Consider the following 17,781-nt stretch of genomic DNA (forward strand, 5'->3'; position numbering starts at 1 on the left):
AGAGATTTTAATATGTCATTATATATTTTAAATATTATATGACATTCCTTTTCACACCTTAGTGCTCATTCAAAAAAAAATGACTCCCACAGAATTCCATGTCACTTTATTAGCTGCTTTCTTCTTTTCCTGTCTGACATTATCAAGACTTTCTCCTGACTCAAACAACTTTCCTATGGCCTTTCTTGATGTTGTGAATAAATTGGGATATGTCATCTATGCATTTTACTAGCTACAAACATATTATCATCAGTCTAGCCTTAGGAGATATCTCATTTACAATGTCCTGTTATGTAATAGCTCTCCTCTCATTTTTGGAAATAGAAAATCTGATGCCATAAAAACAGGTGATTTGCCTTACCATGAATTATAACTACATTATCAGTAAAGAACTGAGCTACTCAATACCATTCCAAACAAATTTGAACATGTTCTATTAATAGACTATAAGATTAGTAACGGTCACTGTAACAAAAAAAAAAATCAAACATAAAAACAGCAGTGGAGTATGGACACACTCAAAGCAAGCTTTTATACAGTTAAAGTAAAGAGAGAAAGAGCTACTACTTGTGTGACACATGCTGTAAGCCACAGGTTGCAAGTACACTAGTGTAAATACGCTCATCAACATGTGCGTACGTTATGTAGTAGATCTGACTACCATACCAATAGTGACACTGTACAGCATAAATATATGAGCATGAAACTTAGTTTTTCTATAAAAAGTGCTTATTTAAAAAATGGACATTTTTCAAAGGTAAGTCATTGTATAAATGACAATAATAACTCCTTGTCCATAGGAAATGTTAAGAGGACATAATGTACCTTTATTAGCATCTGTCTAATGGGCAAAGAAAGCCACCTATGGGTACATCCAGCAATTTTCTTGGATAAACAGTATTTATTGCTATTCTGTGTTCCATTTGCTATAATTTTTTCTCCATTTGCTCAATTACATCCTGTCTGACGGTTTCAAAGGTTCACATACAATGAATGTAAGCTTGCATGACTAATCTCAGTTTCATGCTTTTGAAGCAGAGCAATGTTTCTTCATTCCGTTTTAGAGTTACTGCATTGTCCTAGTCCTGGTAAACTTAACTCAGCTCCTCGTTCTCTACATACATTCTGAGATGTGCCATGTAGCACGTATCTGTCTTCATGGTAAGGAATAATTTTCTGACTTTTTCACTAATAAGTACATGATATGGCACCCAATGTATGTCCTCCTATCCAAATAGAAGTGACCTAACAGCTCATAATACTGAACATGCAGCAGATTGAGGCAGAATCATCCCGGTGGTGGTGGTTGTGACATTGATTGACAGTTATCATACTCCAGGCAAGAGATTTTTCTTTGCTCTTAAATCCACCCCCCACCCCCCAGAGTTTTGACATGAAGTGAGTGTGCTAACATATTGTGTATTTTTCTGCTCAATCAGCTTGACTGCTTTGACATAGTCATCTATTCACGAATGGCAATTTGTAACTATTTCAGTCTATACTGGGACACAGTCACCTATTAAGAGCTTTCCCTCTCTCCCCAACTCCCGACAGCAGCTTCATAGAGTTCAGTAAGGACACACCCTCAAACACACCCACACACCACACACCCACATACACATACTAACCAGCCCACCTACAGCAGACTTGTTTCCAAATCTCAGTCACTGATATCACAGTCACGTCAGATGTTCTCACTGGTCAGCAGTCAAAACAATCTTAAAATAAATATCTTCTAACTTATGTCAGGCTCCTTTGTCAGTATGAACTTCCTCATGAGATAAGTAAAATTAAGTGAACCAGCATTTTGATAGATTTGTGATATACACTGTGTTATACTACTGAAAATGTATTCTAGTTCTGGTTTGAGTAAAGTAATCATTTCTGATCTTGCTTGTTTATTTCAAAGATACAGTGGTACTTATCTTATTGATTTATTTAGTTATTTATTTATTTATTTATGGACATTTGATTACCGGGTCCGACTGGGTAGAAGCCCGTTTTCAGCAGAGGCTCAGGGAGAAAAACTCCAAATTATTACAAAACACTAAGAACAATAATTATACAATCTTCAAAAATAAAACAAAAACATCTGCAATTTAAATAATTAAAACAAATTAGATATAATATAAAAACATTGGTTAAGAATTGATACAAGGTGTATGGCAATCATTTAATATTTAGAGAAATTGTAGACAGTTTGTAGAGAAATTAAAGGTAAGTTAGTCTAATACAAACTGGAATTGCAATATGAAGTGTGGGAAAAACAGGCTAATGGTATATTTAGAGAAAAAGTCAGGGAACAGAATTAGATAGCAGTAAGGAAGTGAGTGAAGATGGGAGAGTAAGTAGGTTTAAGGAATGAAAAGGTACTTGTTCACATTTAGCGATGTAGATATATTTATTTATGGTAGAAGAGACACTGTGATCACTTACAGGGAAAATGGGCCTAATAATTCCAAGCAATGCAGATATGGAAGCTCTGATGGACCTCCTGCATATTCGCAAAACCAACAGCACCACAATTACCCATTCTAAAGACTTAAACCTTGCTTGTGATATAAGTAGGACCTGCTGGACAGACAGGTGTGCATCCCAGAGACTACCCTGCCTATGGAACAGGCTCCCCATCCATGTGAAGCAGAGCTCCTCCCTAACCCAATTCAAGTGCAACTTGGACAACTGGATGGGGAACAGGAAATTCATTTTAAAAAGTCCTTTGTGCTCGTTAGCCTAGTAAACACCTATGAACCAATGACTGAACAGTGATCAGAACACATATATCTCACTGATGCTTGATTAAGGCATTGACCTACAGAATGGCTGACCCACATTTACTAATAGTGAGGGTCTGAAATAGCTAGTATTGGTGGGACTGTGCAACAGATGGCCAACTGTTCTTCCTTTGGAGTAAGTTGCAGATGTCTGCCACAGAAGCCTATTCCAGTGAAGGCCAGGCATTAAGTCTAGGCAAGCAAAAAAAGTACCTAGAAACAGGATAAAGAGCACTATTCTTGCAGGGGAAAGCAGGCAGGCATAGTTAAATTGATGCATAACATACTCAGGTATCAAGGGACCACTTAGAGGAAGAAAACCCTAATAATGCCTACAGGCATTTCTCTAGGATCATCCTACTAACAGTTATAGGCATCTATAATTCCAAAACCAAGTTACAGCCAGTTAAGTACTTTGTTTTAAACCTTCAATGATAAGCAATTTAATTGCATTGGCACATTGCCTCTGTCCAGTAACTGTCGTTTATATACTAATGTTGCATATTATCATAAGTTCACAGGTAGTTACTAGGCTTGCAGTACAGGGCACCATGGAGGAGCCTAGCCCAAATTCCCAGCTGCCCTCAAACACTGTTTGGTTAAATGACTCACTCAAGGTCACAGTACGGCAAATGAGAACTGAGGGAATCAAACCCTGTACTGCACATCTCTATCCCCCTGCAACAACAACAACAATGAAGAGAGAACTGCTTAGCCTCATATGAAAGCTCACAACAGGGTGAAAAAAACGGTTTACTATTGTTTGTTCAAACGGCAAAACATTTGCCATTCGAAACAACGAATAGTAAACCCAAAAACACACATTCCGACCTGCCACAATGTCGACCCAAATGATCGGCACATTTGACTCGACATTGTGGCTGAAACCATCACGTGATAGCCATATAGGAGCTGATGTAAATCAGACTCGTATATGACAAATCACATTTTTGCAGGAGGGCAAGCCTCCCTGCACACCCCTGTGGGGGGCTGCACCCCCCCTACATCCCCCCAACTAATATATTCTAACTTCGAGATCGCACTACAGTGGGGGTATGGATGAATTTCCAATCCCCACTGTACTGCAATCTCCGTGTAGATAGTCAAATACACTTTTGCAAATGCACTACACAGCATTCGCATAAGTGTATTTGACTATCTCATCCATTTATGTTTTGTGCACAACATTCTGATTTTTGGCAGCAGTGCTGCAGACAAAATGTCATTCACGCAAACCATAGTAAACCAAAAAAAAAACGCTGTGTGGTAGTATATATAATATAGGTTCATAGGTTCATACTAGGCTATCTGCCCTGGGGCATTTATAAGCCTAGCCCGAGTGTGTTTGGCTTTCGCACTCTTTGATTTGAGTTTGCTGTGCCCTTTTTAAGGTTAGTTTACTGTGCCTCTGTCTAGTAGTGACACAGAAGTAATCCCCGGGGTAAACCTATGATCTCCCATCCACTCATCAAGATTCCTCTTGAAGAGAGTCAGTGAGGTGCTCTGCTTAACATGGACTGGGATTCTATTCCAGAGCGAAGGGAGCCTCTGGGTTATGAATCTGTCCCTCCAGCATGTTCTATTTATTTCTGAGCTGAGGTTCAAGTCCCTCGAGCGCGTGGTTCTAAGGGATTTAGATTTTCTGAGGTGGAGCATGTCCATTAATTCTGGGTTGGACATAGCTTTGTATGTCAGGCATAGATCGCCACGAAGCAGGCAGTATGCAACTGAGTAGAGCTGGAGTTTTTTTAACCGGGCAGCATATGGGATCTGTTGGAGTCCCTTGATCCTCTTTGTGAGGTACTTTTGGGGTCTTTCTAGTTGCTGCAGGTGTCGGGTAAGGTACATCCCAAAAGGGACATTGTATTCTATGATGGGCCTGATGAGGGATGAATAAAGGGGCACTATTACCTCACTTGATCTAGATGTGAATCCTTTCGTGATAAGGTGGGCTATGTAGAAGGTCTTTCTAACCACTTTGGCGATGTGGTTGCCGAAGGAGAGATTGCTATCAGCTTGGGTCCCCAGGTCCCTAATTACTTCTTCCTTACTTAATGGGTTACCACCTATGTGGTAATTTGTGGGCACTTTGTTTTTGCCAAAGGGTATGACTATACACTTTTTGGCATTTAGCTTTAGGCCATGGCTCTGGCACCAGTTATCCATCTCTGTGAGACCTTTTTGGAGGATGTTCGTGTCAGCTGGAGAGTCAAGTATGGCGCCGAGTTTGCAGTCATCTGCAAACTTGGTCAGCCATAGTTCTCCCGTGTTGGCCTGTACCTCGGAAAAGTATATGCCGAACAAGAGAGGTCCCAGAACAGAGCCTTGTGGGACACCACTTGTAACCAGTTTCGAGTCTGACATGGCTCTGGCAATTCTGACTCTGTGGGTTCTGTCTTTGAGCCAGTTAGCAACCCATCTTGTGACATAGGGGTTTATATTTAAGCTGGATAGCTTATCTATGATGCCCGAGTGGGGTATTGTGTCAAATGCCTTTGCGAGGTCCAGATAGGCTGTGTGGACTACCTTCTCGGTCTGGACCCTTATTTGGTTCTCTACAGCGAACGTTTTTGAGTGTTTTTTTGTGTGGACTACCTTCCCTTCATCTATGGCCTTGGTGACTGTTTCGAAAAAGTCGACCAGGTTCAAGAGGCAGGATCTGCCCTTGACAAAGCCGAATTGGGTAGGATCTGGTGTCTTAAGGTCCCCAATGTCTTTGTTTATGAGTTCCATGATGATCCTCTCCATGGCCTTGCAGATAAGGGTAGTCAGGCTTATGGAGCGATAGTTACCAGGGTCCGTTGAGGCACCACCTTTGTGGAGTGGGACCACTGTTGCTGTACACCATTCTTTGGGTACATATCCTGTAGTGAGGCTGAGATTGTACAGCAGTTTTACGTGAGGGTTTAGTTCTTCTTGGAGTTCATGTAGGATGCAACCCGGGACTCCGTCTGGTCCCATTGAAGCAATGTTTTTTGCTTTGGAGAGGGCGGCTTTCACCTGAGCATCTGAGATGTTAGGGAGGCTGCACTCTGCTGGGATAGATATTTGCTCTTTTGGGGGGAAGGGGGGGAGAAGTTTGCACTGAACCTGTCTGCCAGGATGTTGGCAATGTCTGTGGGTTCAGTGTATTTTTTGCCGTTTAGAATCAACTCTGAGCATATCTGGGAGTTGCATCCTAGGTTCCTAACATAGCTAAAGAAAGCCTTGTGATTGTCTTTAGTGTCCTGTGCAATTTTTCTCTCGAAGCTGGCCTTGGAGGATTTTATGAGGGATCATAATTTTTTGCTAGTACTGATCAGAGATTCCTTCCCTTTCAGAGATTTTGCTCTATCATGTAGTAGCTTCCGCCTTCTGTTGTACAACTTATTTATGGCTGAGGTCCACCAGACTGGATGCCTGCCTTTGGACAATTGGGTCTTGATTTTGTTTGGGATAGCATGATCCATGCATTCCTGGAGGTGTCCATAGAATGTGTTTATATAGGATTCTGTGGTTTGGGCCGTAGTTTCAGGAGCCTTGAGGGATTCCACCTCGGTTTTGAGAAGTGTGAAGTTTGCTTTTGAGAGGTTTTTCACTGTGGTTTTCTGGGCTGGGGGTGGGGTCGGGTTTTGGATATCCAGTGAAATTAATTTATGGTCTGATCTTACCAATGAGGGGTATACTTCTGGTATGGAGCATAGGGTCCCAATGTTGGTGATGATCAAGTCAAGTATGTTTTCCCCTCTTGTGGGAGTTGTGACTAGTTGTTCCATGGCATTTGAGTTTATAAATTCCAGGAACCTTTGGGCTAGGGTGTTGGGGCTTGAGTAATGCTCCCAGTCTATGTTTGAGTAGTTGAAGTCACCCAATATAATGGTGTTTGGAGAGATCTTCATGTTCTCCAATGTTTTCAGGAAAGCCGAGTGGGATTCCTGATTTTGAGATGGTGGTCTGTAGCATGCTATAAACTGAAAGGCAGTTTTGCCCACTGTTAGTTGCACATGGATGGTTTCTGATGCTTCGTGCAATGCCACTAACCTGGAGGTGTGGGTATCCTTGCTAAATATGGATACTCCCCCTCCTTTTGTGGTTCGGTCTGAGTTTTGGAGTCGAAAAGCATGATATGAGGTATAACCTGGTAGTGCTGGGGTGCTCTCTGGAGCCTTGAACCAGGTTTCTGTCACTGCACAGATATCGATGTTCTCCATAGTTGAGATCCTTGAGTGCGTGCATTTTGAGGTTCAGACTTCTGGCATATAGCAGCATTACCCTTAGTTTCTTGTTCTTTGTGTTTTCTATGGAGCTGGGTTTGTCTTTTGAGCCTTGCCTAAAAAAGGCACTATGGGGGTGGCAAGAGCCTTTGCCAGTATCCAAAAGATATAGATATAGATGTAGCCATACAGATCACATATATATATATATATATATATATATATATATATATATATGTATATATATATATATATATATACACATATATTTATATATAGATATATATATATATATATATATATATATATATATATATATATATATATATATATATATATATGTGCATATTTGTAGCCTCAGTGGTTACTGATGCATTATAAATTGTTTACAAAACATAATAAATACCATCTGTGTTTACTAGGACTTAGAAAATCTATTTTGAGACCTGGATTCAAATGAATATCATGACTATAAAACTGATGCTGTTCTGAGCAGTTTACTGTTACACTAAAGTAACACTATACAGGGTCACAGGTGAGTACTAGGCTAGCTGCCCCTGCATCCTTAAGATATGCAGATATGTTTGCACTTAGGCTCAGTGGAAGTTGCAGTTCAGTTTTTCAGGGCTCCATCTCCAGGAACTAAGTTTAAGAAAATTTGGTCCTAGTGAGTATGATGGTCCTAGCTGTGAGGATATGATCTCTAGCCCCTAAGTGATACACAGAAAATGCCCATATCTCCCCCAAATGCATTTAAAAGGTCACAAATATATCATTTTAGAAAAGAGCGATTTCATTTTTGTTTTACATGAAGCAACTTAAGATGTAACAAAGTGAATTTCAGAATGTAGACTGATGTTACTGTGCTGTTCCTCTGGAACCTGGATTATAGAAAGTTATATGAACATTTATATAAAAAGTAACATATGTGGCTGTTTTTCACCTTGTACCCACTGTTTGAAGGGGCAGGCTACACCCTGTATAATCCTGAAATGTTATAGAATTAGGATGGATGGATGGATGGATGGGTGCTGGATAGGTTGATAGACATTATATTTAAGTTGAACATTTGCATTTGATTTGCTATTCACTACTATATTCATCCACCTTATTGTTTATGGTAAAGTCCTTTATTCTTGAAATTTCTGAAAAAAATCTTGTCAAATAGACTCAGCAAAGTATCTTGGTACTCATGTGAGAAAAACAATTATTATGAAGAGTAAGCCAGTGATAACTACCAATATAATTATCATTCGTAAAATGCAAAGTGTATCTCTTTGATAAAACAAGTCATACATTTTAACTGAACAAATATATTATTACGTAATTAACTACTACATTGACCCAATTAGCCATCAGTACTGTGCCAATGTTGTTTATTAGAAAACTACACTTACCTGTTTTTCAGTAAGTATAACACGTCCAAGAAGCTGATCTTCTAGTCCTTTCATTGTGACAGTAAAATCAATAACAGCTGTTTTTGCACTTATTTCTGGAGTGTAGGCAGGATTTGCTAGTTTGGTAGTTATGTAAAGGGTGAACCCTTTCATGACGTCTACCTCTTTGTCACCTACTTTCACCTGTCAAACAAATAACAGGTACACATGAAAAACAAATATAATAAATAAATGTTAAGCACTTCATCTTCAGCTTTTTCATACATTTAAATACTAAGCTTGTTAAAAGCTGCAATACTACAAGACAAATGATCATATAAATTTTAGATAAAAGAGAATATAAAAAAGGATAAATTAATAAATAAAGCTTTATTTAGCTACAACATTATCTAAAAAGACTAAATCACAAAGATAAGACTACATGAAGCAGGCCAGAGATGAATACTCCCAAAGTGACCGCCATAGTAGGTTTCAAAGATGTGGACCCTGGTAAGCAAAACTAGATGTTGCAGATATTTTTAGCACTGCCCTCTGAACTACCAACAGCCTTCTACAACACAGTGACACAGTGAAAAGCTCATGATGGATGACAGACGACACCCAGCTCTTCAAGGAAAGAAGAGCTTATAACATGCAGATCTAAGAAAACCAACACTAAGATAAAAAAAAAAAAAAACAGTCAGGAATCATGGCAGTACATTGGGTAATATGCTTATTTTTTGGTTAGCAAAATCATTTCTAATACTAAACCCAAAATAGACAAACCTTCTCCTTTTCACCCCTAAGTCTCATACCAAATGCAAAACATTCAGATCATCTCTGCAAATAACATAAATATTGAGGTAGTCTTTAATATAAGTTACTAGGGGTTATAGTAGACCACGACATGATAGTCAACCTCCACATCCAGTAAAATCAAATAAAAAAACACACAAAGTTAAGTCTGCTATATACAACCAAACAATATCTGACTGAAACAGACAGATGACATTAACATCCATCCACCTACCTGCTGCCTACACTTCTCTATGCCTCTCCTGTATTCACCGTCCTCCAGTTCACCCTGACAACTAGACGACAGCAATGCTATGGTAAATATCCAGATTTGCTTCTAACAAACCATATTCCACACATCACTGCATTGCCCTTAGGCACCAAAACGGGCTTGAGCTATATCACTCCTCATCTACTCTCAACTTCAATTTGCACACAAATTAGTCTTTCACCTTCACAAATGCCCTGCCCTAAGCACTATACTACAGCTCCACCCCACCGATACAGCTCTCCACTCTACTGACAAACATCTCCTCTCAATTCAAAAGCTCACAACAAATCTGGAAATGCTCTTTACTCCAATTGTATATCAGAATCCTGGAAATCAGTTCCCCTTCCAGTCAGACTCTTTAACAATCCACATACCTTCAAGATAAATCAAAATTGTTCCTGCCTAACTACTGGTTATGTCAGTGCTATTCCACAGGCTACATTATTCCAAAACGGCCTTTCCTACGAACTCATACATGTCAGTGACTATCTCCTCTCTCTTATTTTTACAAAAGAGACCTGATGAACTGTAATCTGCTAAGTGACCTGCTCAGTTTTCCTGCATAAATTATTACAACTTTCCTGTGCTGAAATGAAGCACTGAAAACAGTTACCTCATACTTCCAGTTTCAAATTTGGCAAACTAATGGCAGTCTACTCCATTGCCTGTCCAATTGTGACATTTCAAATTCTCTTTAAATGTGTTTATAGTGGGGAGAACAGCAGCAGTTTGAAAGACTTAAAAATCTGCAGAAATGACCATGGCTCATGTTACATAATCTTCCATCAGTAAAATTTCTTTGGAAGGCTAAGAATAATTTTGCCAAGCATTGTGGGAATTCTACTGTAACACATCAAGCATTCATGCATTCACTAGTCAACTTAGTAAGTCAATGAAACGTAAAATTAATGCAATAATTACTTAAGATAAAACCATCCCCGGTGGCATACAGGGCTAAAGTCCTGGCTACAGACCAGGTGACCCATGAATACTGGCTCGAGCATCTGGAGGGGCAGGCACAGGGGGCTGAGGGAATGGTGAGCCTCTCTTTAGGGGGGGTGGTCGGGCATGAATGCCTGGCACATGCTGTGTTTTAGAAATGACAACTGAGACTGGAGATCACACTGAAGGTGCTGTCATGATAGAGAGGGGTATATAAACGCTTTGTGCATAGAGGTGCAAATGCACCATGTGGATACCCAAAACATGTCTTCCTCTTGGACATCACAGCTGTGTGCAGACTGGGAACATAGGGTATAAGCAAAAAAACACAGTCCCTCAGCATGAATGATGGCATTATGAGCTGGTATACCTGACTCTCATCCTAGGGGAATGAATGGGCAGAAGGCTTCTTGCCCAGATGATTGAATGGGTCTGTATTGCAGCTGAGGGGTACACCTGCTGATAAAATACCATAAATGCAAATAATTATTAATAATTGTATAATATATACTTTCCTATATTCCATTTTGTTATCTCTCTAACTTCCATAGCTCTAAGGTATCATAACCTTCCCTTGTATAAATGAATCATAACTCTGCCCTACCCTTAAAAGTATTCACGTTTTAACTTATGCAAAAGGAGTCAAAGCCCTTTTTCTTCAATAAGCAGGGCAATGTTTCCATTAATGCCTCATTAGGGACAGATGTTGTGTTAGGAAATAACAGATACAGTCCTCTTCATGGTCCATGGTCTCCATGGCATTAAGAATATGATGGTATAAGGTAGAAGGCCTATGACACTCTGTAGCATACTACATAATTATGATGTTTCTAGTAATACCTAACATGGAATGGATAATCATATGAACAAAGTATAACATTGGCATGTCCAGTAATAATCTACTCACAGTGTAAACAAAGACGTGCAATAAACTTTCTCACTTTCCCACTATGCATTAGTGACATTGTTAGCAAATAAAAACTGTGTAAACTATTTGGTACAGGAAATTGTGCATATCATCAAATATTGACACATTCTTTTGATATATCAGTAGTGGCAATAAAGCTCCAATGCTTCAAATGGCATATCAATGGCAAAGGAACAAATTTCAACATGTGTATAATGTGTGTCATTGGCCATTTCTGTCTGCAGCCCATCACACACAAGCAACAGCCACAAAAAGCACACCCAACTCTGGACAAAAAACAGTGAACTCTACAGCATGTAATAAAATGTTTAATAAAATAGTTAAGCGCTTTTGTCCCAGACAGTTAACAGGACTTCATCGGAACTGAATAGAATCTAAAAACATCCCCTTCTACAAAAGCTGTACCTAGATCATATGACAAATGATAACCAATCAGAATGTAAATTCATTGAAAAACAGTCTAAACTTCCATCAGTTCACCTGCAACTAGTTAAAGGGACATGGATTAAAATCACCAAATGTGTATAAAGTAAAACCTAACAAAATAAAATATACTCATAAAGATACAATATATACTCATAAAATGACAATAATGAACCACATTTTTTGGTTTTGAAGATGGACAAGGTATGGTACTTCAACAAAGAGACTGCCTTGACAAAGGCTTTTTAAATTTAAATCTATACCAATGGATATTTCAATGAATGTATTAGCAGGAAACATGTTCCCAAGGATATTCTCATGTGGAAATAGCCGAACAAGATGGAAAAGAGCTCCACTTTACATTCTGACTTGGTAGACCTTTTCAATAGAACAGGGTTGGAACATATGCACATTTTAATGGTTGATAATCAGAGAAGGATGCACAAGCTCAGAGAAGAGATTTCTCAGTCGGTGAAATCCATTTCCGGTGATGTCTTATTTCTCATGCACCGTGTTAATATGAAAATTATTTTTCCACTGTGGACAAAAAGATGGCGTCTAATTGGAAAAGAAAAGAGAAAAAAACTTTTGAGGGATGACAGTGACTACAAAACCAAGAATGTGCACCCTGTGAAGGGTGAAATATGGTCTCTAGAAGAAGGTAAGCGAAATGAAGGAGATGGCTTTTGATATTTAAGTGTGTACAACAAATTGTTTTCCCCCCTTTAAGGAACCTTCCGTTAAGGAGGTCAGAGAGGATAGGCAGCCATCAGCACCTTTACCCAGGGGAATTATAAGAAAAACCTATCACAAGGGGGCAAGACAATGTTGAAATTAGAGATGTCACAGATGGATCTAGTCATTGAATTGTGTGGCTTTGGCAGAGGTATTGTTTTGACTTATCGGAATTGTAAGATTTTCAACTACTGTTATTTTGACATAAATTTTACATTTCATGATTTATTCATTAAGGGTTTTAATTTTGTACTGAGTGGGTTGAGTGATTTAGCTTTAGTCCTGTCTGAACCCAAAGATATATACCTGTGGTTGGAATCTGAAACTGATGTTAGAAAACTGATTTGAAGGGCCGAATACCAAATGGGCTTAGAAGATGAAGTGTTTTTAACCCGTCTTTGCACCGACTCATTTCATTGTTCGAAAGGTTATATAAAAATGACCTTTGGGCTGAATTTTTAAGATTGAACAAAACCAAAAAAGTATTATGTCTTGAATTTAGTGGAGTGAGAGCTCCTTAAAAAATCCATTGTGACAGAACTGTTAGATTGATCAGACCTGATAAAGGGGGTGGTCTTGCTTGTTTGGATGCTGTTGATTATTCTAACAAGATGCAAACAATTTTTACTGATTATTTTGTATACTGGCACTCTTCCAAAAATGAGCCAATGGTATCCTACCATAACATTGGCTTATTATTGCAGGAATTACACTGGAACAGGGTTGTTGACAATTCTATTTATGTTTTTTGAAAGTTGAGTACCTAGTAATTCCCGCTATTTTCTGATACCTAAAGTAAGTGTACTCAGATATTTCAGACGTCCTGTTGTGCCCAATTGTCTCTGCCCGTGGCTCTAAAAATGAGCTCATAGCCATGCTCGTCAAATGGAAACTGAAAAACTGTTTATTAGATACACCGTGTATTTTAAAAGACTTATGGAGTTTTTTAGAGAGGCTCAAGGGAATTACAGTTAAGAAGAAGAGTATTTTTGTAATGCTAGATGTTATCAGTTTGTTTTCTGTTATCCCACATGAGAGTGGGTTAAAATTGTTTGGTGAAATGTTGCTTGCGAATGACAAGCTTGCCACCATGGATGTAAGAGTTGTAATAGACTTTATGGAGACTGTTTTAACTAGCAATGTTGTATATTTTAAAGGGGAATATTTTTTGCCAAAACAGAGGGGTGGCTATGGGAGCAGTGTGCACTCCAACATATGCAAATTTGGTTTTACATTACTGGGAAAAGAATGATGTATTCTTGCACCCTTTGTACAGTTTGTGTTCTGTGCACCTGAGGCACCTGGATGACATTTTTGTCATATGGGAGGGAAACCATGAACAATTTTCACAGTCTGTCAATGATTTGGAAACCACTGCAGAGTTTTTAAAATTCAGATATGTGTTTAAGAAGGAATCCATCTGGTTTTTAGATATTTTGATTGAGAGGAAGGATGACAATAGTTTTGTTTCTAGGATTTACCATAAACCCCCACACACACTGTAATTCCTATATTCACTTTTCAAGTTGCCACTCTCTGCACATTAAATGTAGGCTAGTGAAATGTCATCTTATCAGGGTATCCATGTTGATCCTAGAAGACATTCAATTTCACACTGAGGTGCAGGCTCTAGTGGATATATTCCTGGAAAGGGGATACCCAAAATCATTTCTGGAAGAAATTGTGAAAGATACGTGTTGTAGGTGAAACACAGATTTTTTTGTAGTATGAACAAAGGGGTCTATAGCAGAACATCGAAGTATTAAAACTTCAAATGTTCTGATATCAAACACTATTCAGCGAACACTAAGAATAGGGAAGCTGCAGAACAGCGAATTCTTTCCTCGGGAAAGAATTCGATTGGCTGTTTCTGTGGCTTTGCTATTCTTAGCGCTGTGGTGGAAAATTATGGGTTGGGTTCAGGTAAGTGTGCGATTGTTTGTATGTTACGGTTAGGGGCGGGTTAAGTGAGTTAGGGTTAGGGTGTGGGTTAGGCGTGTGTTCAATAGTGACAGACTTTAGGGTTGGGGCAGTTTAAGTGAGTTAGGGTTAGGGAGCGGGTTAGGTGAGTGTGCGATAGTGACAGACCTTAGGGTTAGGGTTTGGGTTAAGGTAAGGTGGTAGATAGTAGTGCATGTTTAGTTTAGTGTAGCGTTAGATGTAGGAATTTAAGTGTATGTGTGTGGTTGCTGTTTGCTTGATGTGGTTGTGTTGTGTGTATGTGTTTCAGAGCAGCGAATTTTTTCCATGGGAAAAAATTTGCTGTTCTGAATGTTCGATATTTTCATGTTTAGATGGTTTGGGGCTGATGAAATAGCGTTCACTATTTTCATCTTTCGATAACTTGATATAAACGCTGAACAAATGACAACAAAGGAAGTTGCATTTTGGTGATGGAAATCATTTCCCTGTTACTCTCTTTGTCATCCCCCCATTCAGGCAACAGTAACAATATATTGGGGGTTTTGAGGAAACATTGGGAAATTTTTGAACACCTTGACATCTGCCTTGAATTTGATTGGCACAGGCCCAATGGTTATATACAGCTGGAGGCCTAATATTAACAATAATGTGGAAAGACTGACAATAGTCAGGACCAATAGTTCCAAGTCCACAGACAAATGGGGCACCTGTAATCTGTGTTGATGCATCAACATTACAGGCGTGGGGGAGGTGTATAAAAACATGTTAAGGTGGGTAAAACCAGGAAGGTAAAACTGTTCCACAATGAATGTGATTTACCTGGCAACCCATATAAAATGCTCCTTTTCTTATATAGGTAAGACCGAGAACCCCTTGCACAAGAGGATTTACCAACATTATTACTGTATTAGTAAACTAGATTTTAAGATTGCATTAGCTAAGTATTGTAGCAAATGTAAGACTTTTGATTGTTTTTGTATTATCCACTTTGGAGAAGGTGGATATTCTAAGTAGGGGAAGGGACTGGACAGCACTTTTGGGCCAAAGGGAACAATGTGGCAACTTACAACCAGTATCTCAGTACCGCTGGGTATCAGTGATTAAATCTGTATTTTTAACACACTCAGGCTGATGGTAAATAATATTCTATTAAATATACATTACATTATTATCATTTCTATGAGTATATATTGTATCTTTATGAGGATATTTTATATTTTGTTTTGTTAGGTTTTGCTTTGTACACATTTGTGGTGATTTTAATTAATGCCCCTTTAGCTAGTTGCAGGTGAATTGATGATGTTTAGAAAGTTTTTCAATTAAATTACATTCTGATTGGTTATCATTTGTCACATGATCTAGGTACTGCTTTTTATAGAAGGGGATGATTTTAGATTGTATTCAGTTTGATGAAGTCTTAATTGTTTGGAATGAAAGCACTTAAATATTTTATTAAACAGTTTATTAAGTGCAGTAGAGTTCTTCGCCATTCTTTTGTCTAGACTTCAGGCATATTTTTTGTAAAAATAGTCTTTGTTCAAAGTCCAAAAACCCTTAGAACTAGCCACTTTTTTAGTTTTAGCACTCATACCTGTTTCTTTGAGCTCAGCATTTGTTCAGAACTTGTTGTAAGCACTAAATAAGCTACAAATTACTACAGCACTCAACTTTCCTCACTTGTCTAGAGGAAAACAGGTTTTAGTACTTAATAAATAAGCACCTATCCAAAAATGTCTAAGGGTCAGCTCCCAGTGTTTTCTCCTGTCTACCTGATGAATCTGGGCATCTTGGGGCAATGCAGCAATTGCCTTACGTACACAGACAACCCTCTCCTCCTACCACCCAACACTACTACCTGTGTGAGATGCACTTATATGGCCAAACTGGAAGCAAAGCTCTCTTCACCAAAGACTGGACTAGACAGTCAAGAGGAGAGGGTAAACACTTGCACCACACTACACTCATCACGTAGTCCCTCAAAACCTACACCACCAAAACACACACATAGAAACACAAGACACACACCTACATTCGTGGAGGCTCTCAATAAAAATCTGCCCAAGCAACAGGGACCTCCAAAGCAGAAACGCAACCAACCCCCAACACAACCCAAATGACACATAGCCCACAAACTCAGTGTGCCACTCAACTACAGCCCCTAAGGCATAACAACGTACCCAACACTCTAGTCATAGGTGACTCTATAGTCAGGCACACTGATGTTCCACTCATCAGGCTAAACAAGGAGATAGTTACTGTCAGCTGCCTGTCAGGTGCCAGGATCCGCCACATAATAAATGCACTCAGGTCACTCCACAACAAGTACAAATATGTCTCTGTCATTGTCCATGTTGGTGTGAATGACTTGAGACATACCTCCCTGGACTACATGAAAAGAGACATGGAGTAGCTGTCCTATCTTGTAGACCAGTCAGTTATGACCCTAGCCCTGAGTAGCATCCTGCCATTACCCAGAACGATACCACAGTACAAGGACAAAATGACTGACTTCAACAATTGGCTAAGCTACTGGTGTCATTCTAAGGGGATCCAGGATCTGTCTGCCTGGGATGACATGATCGACAGACAACGATGCTTTGCTAGAGATGGCCTGAACCTGTCGCCCTTGGGATTCCGGATACTGGCTAAGGCTCTTGCCACCCCTATAGTGCCTTTTTTAGGCAATGTTCAAATGACAAACTCACCACCGTGTACAGGTACAAGCAAGCACAATCTGAGGGTAATGCTATTCAATGCTAGAAGTCTAAACCTAAAAATGCACTCACTTGAGGCATTCCTTAAAATGGAGAACATCTACATCTGTGCAGTGACAGAGACCTGGTTCAAGGCTCCAGACAGCACCCCTGCATTACCAGGCTATAATTCATACCACACCTTTCGGCCACCTAACATGGACCAAAACACTAAAGGTGTCCATATTCATTAAGGATATCCACACCTCCAGGCTAGTTGCTCAGCATAATGCATCCGAGATTATCCAAGTGCAACTAACTCTGGGAAAAACCGCAATCCAAACTGTAGCTTGCTACAGATTCCCCTCCATCCCCCAGGATTCCCACTCCTCATTTCTTGATACACTGGAAAATATTAGGGTACAACTTAACACCCTAATAATGGGCAATTTCAACTACCCCACCATTAACTAGGAAAACTACTCATGTACCAACTCTTTTGCTCAATGTTTTCTGGAATTCATAAATTCCAATGCCTTAGATCAACTTATCCACACCCCCACCAGAGGCAGCAATATCCTAGACCTGGTCATTACCAACATGGGCAACTGGTGTTCTACACCAGAGGTAAATTCCTCGTTGGTCAAATCCAACCACAAGCTAATCACAGACATCCACATCCCGCCCCCACCCCCCATTGGGGAAACAACAGTAAAAACATTTCTCCA

The 17,781-nt window shown here is 39.4% G+C and overlaps 1 protein-coding gene across 1 annotated transcript in view; it reads right to left on the reverse strand.

Annotated features, from left to right (window-relative positions):
• LOC122796791 (dynein axonemal heavy chain 5-like) overlaps positions 1–17,781 on the reverse strand; it is a 2,204,633-nt gene that overhangs the window by 515,943 nt on the left and 1,670,909 nt on the right. The window contains exon 64 of the mRNA XM_044065521.1: positions 8,365–8,547. Coding sequence (XP_043921456.1) covers positions 8,365–8,547 — 183 coding nt within the window. The remainder of the gene's footprint in view (positions 1–8,364; positions 8,548–17,781) is intronic.

This window comes from Protopterus annectens, chromosome 3.part0, assembly GCF_019279795.1.
Source record: "Protopterus annectens isolate FY-2018-M chromosome 3.part0, PAN1.0, whole genome shotgun sequence".
NCBI lineage: Eukaryota > Metazoa > Chordata > Ceratodontiformes > Protopteridae > Protopterus > Protopterus annectens.